The 10,243-nt window shown below is 31.7% G+C and overlaps 1 protein-coding gene across 2 annotated transcripts; it reads right to left on the reverse strand.

Moving 5' to 3' along the window:
* Positions 1–4,733: 4,733 nt before the first annotated feature.
* LOC108769319 (probable tyrosyl-DNA phosphodiesterase) lies at positions 4,734–8,054 on the reverse strand. Of its 2 annotated transcripts, none has more exons than XM_018520229.1 (5): positions 7,763–8,054; positions 6,982–7,676; positions 6,358–6,897; positions 6,032–6,239; positions 4,734–5,027 (listed from the first exon to the last, which is right to left on the reverse strand). In XM_018520229.1, exons 1-5 carry the CDS (start codon positions 7,832–7,834, stop codon positions 4,887–4,889), a joined length of 1,656 nt encoding a protein of 551 aa, XP_018375731.1. In that variant the 5' UTR covers positions 7,835–8,054; the 3' UTR covers positions 4,734–4,886. The 2 variants fall into 2 exon arrangements, with proteins under 2 accessions (XP_018375731.1, XP_018375730.1); XM_018520228.1 differs by having other exon boundaries at positions 6,982–7,685.
* Between the last annotated feature and the right edge of the window lie 2,189 nt (positions 8,055–10,243).

The raw sequence follows: 10,243 nt of genomic DNA on the forward strand, positions 1-10,243 counted from the left end.
TTATGATTAATTCACACGAGTCTACAATATAGGATTTTGAATATTATGTATATATTATGTATGTCCCCAGATAGCAAAATGCTAGCAGTATGCCAGCAGTATGCCAGCAAACTTGATCATGACGTTGCAGATATCAAGCGGCAGATATCAAGCGGCTGCTTCCTCATTAAGGCGATGCTAAAGCTCCCTGTTTTACCACATTTCTATTCGGTGAAAAATCTCTGTATTGGATGTACGGATTGCAAAAGTATTATTACTTAAATTATAGTACGCATCAACAGGACCTCAGCTGCACTGAATTTTATGAGAAAATCGAAAAAAAATTAAAAATTCACTTACTTTTGGCTCGTACAGCTGTCACCTCAGATATGTATTTGCTTGATATAAGAGTTTTAGAGCCCATATCTTGAAAATAAGCGTGCAGCTGAGGTCACATTATTGAAACGAACGATACTGAGTTTGTAGAACTAAGATTGAAAGTCTAGAAAAGCAATATTTCCACCGAATAGAAAATACGTGTATACTGATGCTTTGCGAAGACTCGGACTGTCAACAGAGCCGAAATTCCGCGTAGCAGTAGTTGCGCGGTCTTGCGATAGATGGTGCTGGCATATGTTAGATAAGAACAGACGTATGCGTTTGAGTAAGACAGAATGATATATATTATATAATATAATGTAAAAACTAAATCAAAGATGTCACCACTATTATTGAATTTGTAATTAAAAGAGTCTGTACTATCGACCTTGATTGAATTGGGTAATCGGTTTAGCATCCCCTTAAGCTTAGTTTCTAACAGCATAATCTGCCAACATAAAATGACTGTAGAAATGCAATAGAAATTGAGCATTCTTTGCTATAAGTATCGTGACGGCAAATACGTAGCAAATATTGGGCAATGTTTGCCATTTCAAATACTAAAAGCAAAAAGATAGCAGAAATCAAGCATGATTTGACGTCACATTGTGACGGTGAAATCGTGATGAGACTACAGTACGAGTTATTATATTAAATACTGACAGCACAACTACAGCAAATATCGAGCACAGCCTGCCGTCATGATGTAATTGCAAAAACGCGGCAGATATAGAACGCGATTTTCCTTATCAGTTGATAAAAGCAAAAACGCAACAGAAATCGTACACGATCTGTCGTCATATGTACTGACAGCAAAACTACAGCAAAAACCGAGCACAGCCTGCCGTCACGACGCGTGACGTGACTGCAGAAAACACGCATAATAAATATAATTTATATCATACATTTAACTTTTATTAACTAAATGCATTTTTATTAAAGAAGTACATTTAATCAGAATAAGATTTTGCTAAATAGAAATTGTATTAAAAAATAAATAAAATAATAAGTGGCTTAAGTTTAAAAATTGTAAACAATAAGGAGCATCCAGCCACAACGCTTGATGTGTTTAGCTTAAAATATATATTTCAAAATAAAATTAGGTAAACGTTTCGGTCTAACATGTGACCATCTTCAGAGTACATTAAATTTACATATTATAATTCAAATTAAAACATCCAAGTGATCAAGATAAAAACATAATAACTATACATATTAAAAATTTTTTTCAAAAGTTATGTAACGCCACAAAATTCGCAATCGTATGTATTGTCGCAGAAAGAGATGTATTGCGCATGTAGAAAATCTTTATCGTGAAATTATATATAAAATTTGTGTCCGTCGAATACGTGATTGCTAATGTAGATTATTGGAAGAACCAAAAAAATAAACAAAAAAACAAAAGCCATTAATAATCAAATATTATGTCAATTAATTCCCAATGCAATCACGTTTCGTCAAATGTGATTTTTAATATGCTCACCACGTATTCGCTGATATATGTTCCTCCAAGAAGTCCACAATTCTTTTTCAGTACTGCGTTATGTAAACTGATTTGAAATTTTATATATTGGAAATTTTATGTTATTTAGTATATTCTGTCGACCAAATCGTTATGACTACTTACATGAACAGAGGTGATATTTATATTTTATATTTTCAGAAAAAGAAAGGGAAATATTGTAGGAAGGGATGAAAGCTCATTACTGAGAAGAGGGGATATTCCCAATAATCGAAGAATACTTCTGGAAAAATTTCTGGAAAACGTTCCGTGTCATTTTGTTTATTCAGACTATTTTTCTGTTTCTTTATATGGATCATTTCTGAGACCAATCGTTTGTAATATGATGGTTCAAAGTCAATTATGTTCGTATTATTCCAATCAATTTTGTGATTGAAATCTAACATATGCTGGGATATGACAGACAAATTATTTGTTGGTTTTTTGTAGTCATTTTTATGTTCCTTTAGTCTGGTATTGAGTTTTCGTTTGGTTTGTCCAACCATATGTGCAATCACAATCACGACAACTTATTTTATATATTACGTTAGACCGGTCTTCTTTTTTAATAGTGTCTTTACCTGTTTTTATAAATGAACGTAAATTGTTTAACGGTTTATGAGCAATGTTGAAATTAAATTTTTTAGTAACTGTTATGAACTTTTCAGATGTTTTCTTAAAATATGGAATAGTAAAGTATTTTATATTACTGGTAGTTGAATCAAAATTTTGGTTTATATTTTTATTGTGAGCTAAAGTTTTAATTCTATTATTGATTGTTGCAAACAAAAAATCCAATTGTGTAAGACATGATCTCTTTAAGAATTATAAATTAATTACAAACTCTCTTCCATTTGACATTTGTAATGCGTTTTTCCATCGCCAAGAATTGAATTTTAACAAACTATGGAATCAAGAAAACTTTAATATTGACAAAAAAATTAAAAATCTGAAAGCAGCAAAATTTCGCACACAGAAAGAAAAAATAAAAAATATTAATTACAATTTGAAGATTACGAAACCTATTGACAAAGAGTTAAATAATACTTTTTATCCGACCAAAATTAACAATATTTCTATAAATGACATTCAAGCAAATAGTTTGACGGTAGTTCATAATACCAATGTCAGCCCTAAAAATTTTAATACAGATTACAATTTTAATAAAATTAATAATAACTGGTTAATAAATCTAAGTAACGTTGACATTCCAGAGAATTCTAAATGCATTTTACAATTAGGACAAAGATTCAATTTACCTAATAATGTTATAAACAAAGAAAACATAACAATAGAGTTTGTTAAACATATAGAGAATAATTTGATCAAATTAGATGACAAAACTAAGAACGATATTAGAAAAGATACTATTCCTATTTTAAACAAGATACATTTCAATCAACCTAACAATTTGAATAACAACACAATCAAAAATGGTCTTAAAGAACTTAACAAATTCATAAAAGAGCACCCTGATATTTTAATCACCAGAGCTGACAAGGGTAACACTACTGTAATTTTAAATCGTAATGACTATAATAAAAAAATGTATGAAATTTTGACTGATAAAAATACTTACAAGACTATTGAAAAAGATCCCACCAATAAAATGACGACGGAAATACGTACAATTTTGACACGTTGGAAAAAGAGAGGTTACATAGACCAATCCACTTATAAGAAATTACATATTTCTGATGGGGATTGTCCTAGATCTTATGGGTTGGCCAAAGTACACAAGAACGGTTATCCATTCAGAATGATTGTCAGTTGCACTAATAGTCCATTTTTTAATCTTGCTTCATATCTAAAAGACATTATTGACAAAAGCATTAAAAGGAATGTTGGATACATAAAAAATAGTTTCGAACTCGTCAAGAAAATTAATGGCTTAATATTAAATAAAGATTATAAATTGGTATCATTCGACATCACATCCATGTACACTAACATTCCAAATGATTTAGCCATTGATAGTATTTTAAGGAGATGGGATTTCATAAAATGTAACACTACAATCCCAAAAAACGAATTTAAAATTGCTATCTCCATTATGATCAATTCCCGGTACTTTTTTGACAGAATGTACATTTACAGTGCGTGCTTCCGACACGTCTGGCTATCTGGGTATGTATGTATTATGTATTATGTATGTGTATAAATATCACATGTATGTACATGAGTGTATATACACATGTATTACACCATGTGTGTATTAATTACCAAATATTTATTGTTAATAAGAAAGAAGTTTATTTTATTTAATAAATGAAAATTGTGAAAAAGTAATAATTTGATAGTACAATGAATCTACAATTTATGTTCTTACAAAATAAAGTGTAAAGAAAAAATTACTTAATTAGTCGTTTTTTATTGTTCGAATAATACATGTTGAAAATGTTATTATAATTAAAAAATAGTTTAATATGCGAAATTTTTTCACATAATTGATTTATAAAAAATAATTTTTAATGATCTGCAAATGAAATTCTCTATCAAAATAGACTTAATCTTCATGATTTCGCCCTGATTACCATGATCCACACCCTGATCGCTCTAATCCCTCACAGATGGGCCATACCAATCAAAACTACTATATCTTTTTACATCCATAAATAAAAATTTAATGCATCTAATAATTATTTTAATGGTTTTTTTAAAGTTATAATTCTGTAATGTATGCTCCTGCAACAAATTTGAGGAAAAAATTATTTTTAACTAAAAATATTAATAAATTTTCTTAAGTGATCGCCACCACACCATTCTCCTCTACTTTTTAAAATTAGTTATAAGTAGCGATAATGTTATTTTTTACAAAAAGTAATGATAACAGTAACGCATATTTTTAAAAAAATAACTTGATTTTTTATAAAGTTGCCGACTCCTATTTAAACATCAAAATAAATTGATTTATCAGCGCCTCGTTCCCTCAATCAATAAACGTACAATACAAATATGGATGCAAAAATATTTTATCATTTAAAACAGATAAAAAACACTAGTGTCATCACTAGTTGAAATATTACATTTAGTTTAGAGAGTCGACAAATTCGTTGACGAAAGGACTATCGTCCAAATCATATCGGCTTAATGGAAGATCGTATGGGATCGGAAATATTGGAACAGCTGCATCTTCTTCTTCTTCAATAGGAAATGTCGCTGTCCCAGTCTAAATACAAACAAGTTCGAGACGTAATAATTAATATTAATATGCCTTAAACACATTTCTATAGAGGAGAAGGTGGTATTATGGCCATTGTATATATTGTGGCCTTCCTTAATATCTTCGCTATTATATAGCAAACCCTAATAAATTAATGATTACTCATGAAATTATTTGTTCAGTAGCTCGTCGTTACACCATGACGTTAATATATTAATAACCAGCACTTATTATAATACATTTTTACTTTCAAGTATTTTGAAACGTTTATGATGTACATTTTATTATTTAATTACATCTATATCCTCATTTTTCTTAAACTTGAGCGTATTATCACATAAAGATATGTATTTTTGAGTGTGTTATATGCAATTTAACATTTTATTTGACTGTATATATTTTGAATTGTGCAAATTTAAACAATAGCATGGCATTTTGCTAAGGTGGCCCTCTATGAGTATTGATAACTCACGATCTCTTCTTTAAAGTTTTTATATTAAAATAATTATTTGACAGTCGCTTGTAATTTTACTATTAACCTATAGTTCATATTACGTGTACTATTTTTAGTACTAAGATTTCTAGTATTGAACAGCTTATATGCAGAAGTTATGTGAATGTATAAACATTTATTTGCATACATTTTAAAATGTTTTACTTTTTTGTTAATTTTGTAACCAAATACTGTTTTTTTAAACAAAACTAATATTCTAAGGCTATTTTTATGGAAGGCCACAATATCACCCATGTTTTTCTTCGAGCCATTATGCAATGTCGCCACATTTTTATTAAAAGTCTCCTAAGTAATAAATATTTTATGACTTTAAGTCCAGAATCGATTCAACAACATTTTTACGAATGTAATTGCCAAGTTTTAAACTTATTGAATACAAATATTGATTATTAACAGTTATAGTGTAGAATGTAATTGGAGTCCCATAATACCACCTTCTCCTCTAATATATATCCATAAATGTCAAAAATTATTAAAATAATAATGTGACGCCTACGATAAGTTTTGGTATGAATACGACGCCGGCCTCGTAGTTTCTTATACTATAACCTTCGTATTGTTTGATTGATCCCCATGCGGCTTTGCTCAGATTTGCGCTGGTGAGCAAAAACCAAGGAATTCTTTTCGAATCGGAAGAAATCCTTGTGTAGGATTTAATATTAGGCATTGCATGATCTCGTCCTGTTCGCGTAGCTTTCCATTGACTACAAAAGTTAAGAAATAAATATAAAATTCTAGCTGTAGAAAATCGGATTGCTTCTAAAATATAAAAACATGAGCGTAAATATTTGAATAAAATAAAAATAAATTACTGTAACTTACTATAAATATTGTTCTAGCCACTGCTGCTTGGAATGTATTTCTGCACTGTACATCAATGGGGTAATTAAATCTTGACAATCAAAGCTTTGCTTATAATTCTCTATTGACGGATAAATAAACTGAAACTGTGGATGATTCTTTAAACCTACAGAAGTCTCCTTCCACATACACCGAATTATGTCTTTCAACAACCAACTTTCGATGGTTGAACCAAAGCAGCCTACACCAGAACTCTGTATGACTATAGGCCACTGTGTATCTGGCGGTAGTGTGACATAGCGTGATAGAACGTACGCCAATTTCTTGCATCCCCAAAAATTGGCTTCGAAACCTTTGTGAATTCCAGGAACAGAAGCGACGAGAAACACGTTTACGTCTGAAAAATCTATTCTCCGTACTACACATATCCACTGTGTCAAAACCGGTTGGTCATATTTACTCAGATATCGCTCGAGATCTTTTTTAAAACCCGTTGAAGATTCCCCATCACTAGGATGTGCGGATTCTGGCAAATAAGGCAGATGAGGCGAAATCCACAATCTAATCAGGACATAATAAAAAGAATGTTTATAAACAAAAATTATACGACTAACAATAAGAAATATCTAAGTGTATTTAACGGACCCTTGTGTCCTGTTTTCCCAATCAGCAGAATATAAACCAGCAGTAGAGACAATCACCCTAATCCCATTTTTATATTGCAGAATCATGATGTTCGTATGATGACTTGAGAACTCCTGCCCGTCTACCTTTATTATAGTAATATTTTTACTTAATTCCTCATGAACACGTGTTTTATGTTTGCACAGAATTGTCATATCGGTACGTTGACCAACCAACAAATACTGCAAATACAACCATGTGACATCTACCATAAAAGTTAAATGAAGACTGTTAACAATTTCTCCAAGACTACGATCGAGAATCTCAGAGAAAATTATGGAGAACTGTTGATTATAAGTCTCTTTGGAATTGTCGACTCTCGTGAAAAATAAATGGTAAGGCGCTGAAGAAGCATATTTTATCGCAAACTTTCCTGGTGTTACAACCATTACTGTGTACCCAATTTGTTCCATCATCTGAATAGCCATTCTTCTAGCTTTTTTCCTTAATTTCTTGGAATCAAAAACTTGATACGTATGCATGAGATATTCTATTCCAGATGTTATTGAATTTGAACCTTCTTGACTGTTTTTGAAACTGCTTTGAGAATCGCCAATATTTTGCTGACTATTGTTTGTGAAATCATTGCTTTCTGTGCTCACCTGTCTCGTTTTTTCTGTATCGGAAGTGCTATCTACTGATGTCTCCCGACTTTTCTTTTTTGTCTAATAAAAAAATTTATACTTATTGCATTCATTTTTCACAATTTAAAGTTTATAAACTCATTCTTCATTACACTAACCTTGTCACTTTCCAAACTCTCATGTTCTTTGCCGGTCAAAACTGTAGAAAGTGCCTGAGCTTCTTCGTCCATTTGCTTATATTTATCTTGCTTCTCCTATGCTACTAATTTTTATGTCTTTTTATTTTTCCTTCAAATTTTCTTTAGTACTTGATGTAGCAACTGACAAAAAATGTGTCTTAGTGAATTAACTACCAATTATCGTGACTACCACAGCACAATTTATCTCGAAAAAATCCTAAATTATTCCAGATTTCCAAATGCAGTCTGAAAGACGACTGAGTAAATAATATCTAGGATATTCCAATAAAATATCGTGAGATATCTGTGTATATATAGGATCGGTACGATATCGCTTGCTACGTAGTAATAACAACAAAGAAAGATATGAGAATCGATAAAGTTTGCACAAAGCGTTATCGTTTTCTATCATAATATATCGTCTTATAATTGGAAAGAATACGGGCGTTCGGAGTCAAGCGTAGAAAACGTCGCGCAAATAATACACTTATGAAGCCTGATACTTCTTTATTCAACAAACGCGCTTACATGTTTCGGCTCATTTTTTAGCCTTCCTCAGAACAAACACAAACAAACATATATAAAGTAAAAGTTATCCTGTATGGTAAGCTCCCCTACATCGAGAATTTAAACATATCAGGAAGCGGCTCTTGAATTATTCATAGTAATGTTTGCGATACGGTGTTTTGTAATCGTGGTAAGCGTCCTTATTTTCGGGATAATATTAATTATATTCTTAAAGTTTTTTGATAAATTAGTTTCTATATTATTCTTGAGGCTTTCACGGGTGTTTCCTATATGACAATCTTGTGTTTCGCGGGTTTTCTCCGTGTTCAAATCCATTCTTGGAATGCCAATGTTTCGTGAACCTTGCAGTCCACTTCATCAGGGCGAGGAGCAGCCTGATACTGAAGTGGACTGCAAGGTTCACGAAACGTTGGCATTCCAAGAATGGATTTGAACACGGAGAAAACCCGCGAAACACAAGATTGTCATATAGTTTCTATATTCTTTAATTCGACATTTTTAATATGTCCCTTCTTTTTCATTTTCCTTTTCTTTCTTTTTATTTAATTCTGGCATTTAAATTCTCGATGTAGGGGAGCTCACCATGACAAGATAACTTTTACTTTATATATGTTAGTTTGCGTTTGCTCTGAGGAAGGCTAAAAATGAGCCGAAACATGTAAGCGCGTTTCTTGAATAAAGAAGTTTCAAGCTTCATAAGTGTATTATTTGCGCGACATCTTCTGTGCTTGACTCCTAACACCCGTATTCTTTCCAATTCTTTGATTTATAAGGAATCTTGGTTAGTTTGATTTGTTATATCGTCTTACGTTTGGTCTTTAAAAAAAATATTATCTTTTTATGTAAGATATGTTGATGATATTGCCATGGGAGCCCCCTTAATAGAACCTCTGAGATTTTCTGGGAGATATTTGAATTTTTTTTCTCAACATCCACTTTCACAAAAAAGAGGAACTATCATTGGAATGGTTGATAGAGCATTTTTGTTATCTGTTCCTAAATACCATAAAAAGAATCTGATTTTTGTAGTGGAGACATTGTTGAACAATGATTATCTGGTTGATTTAATTTTCAACACAATAAATGAACGTCTAAAATTATTAGTACCTATATAACAAAACGTCAAAACAAAAAATTATGACAGAAACTCCCGTTGAGGATGTTAAAAAGTTGTGGTTTTTAGTCCCTTTTGTATCGAAAATTTCGGATAAATTTAAGGATATCACAAAGAATCTCAATGTGAGCATGGCTTTCTTTAGTCTTAACAAGCTTAACTGTTTCATTAAAACACACAAAGATCCGTTACCGAACATGGCAAAGAAGCATGTAGTTTATAAAAACAAAATTAATTGCAATAACTGTGATGCTTCGTATGTCGGCCAGACAAAGCGGAAGTTAAAAACGAGAATCATAGAACACCGAAATGATATTAGAAAAAGCAATAACAATTATTCAGTTATCACAGAACACAGATTGGAGCATGGCCACGATTTTGGTTGGGAGAACACTGAGATTGTCGATAGCGAACGATTTTTGTATAGACGACGTATTTCTGAAATGTTACACATTAAGTTGCAAAAGAACAGTCTAAATCTGCAATCTGACACCGAATTTTTGCATCACGCGTATATTTCGATTCTTGACAATTTACATTGATTTCAATTACTACGTTTACACGGCACGCTTTACGCCGAAGTTATAACATCGATGTTATAACTTCGGCGTAAAGCGTGCCGTGTAAACGTAGTAAATGATATGTTGCACTCGTATTTCTATGCTTGTAATGTTCGGATGTATCGTCTTTGTTTTTTATTGTTTATGCTCATAGCTACATGAAAACCGACACTTAAGTTAAATCTTTGACAGTTAAGCTGGAAACACAATAGACACAGGCAATAGGCACAGGCAACAGGGAATAACGAGCCCTCCAAT

This window comes from Trachymyrmex cornetzi, unplaced genomic scaffold (genome assembly GCF_001594075.2).
Source record: "Trachymyrmex cornetzi isolate Tcor2-1 unplaced genomic scaffold, Tcor1.1 scaffold886, whole genome shotgun sequence".
Classification (NCBI taxonomy): Eukaryota; Metazoa; Arthropoda; class Insecta; order Hymenoptera; family Formicidae; genus Trachymyrmex; species Trachymyrmex cornetzi.

Excerpts from the sequence above, each read along its gene's own strand:
- LOC108769319 (XM_018520228.1), bottom strand. The coding sequence starts at position 7,834 with ATGGACGAAGAAGCTCAGGCACTTTCTACAGTTTTGACCGGCAAAGAA. Across the intron at positions 7,686-7,762 it reads AGAGTTTGGAAAGTGACAAG|ACAAAAAAGAAAAGTCGGGA; the intron begins GTTAGTGTAATG and ends TTTTTTTATTAG. Across the intron at positions 6,898-6,981 it reads TGGGAAAACAGGACACAAGG|ATTGTGGATTTCGCCTCATC; the intron begins GTCCGTTAAATA and ends TGTCCTGATTAG.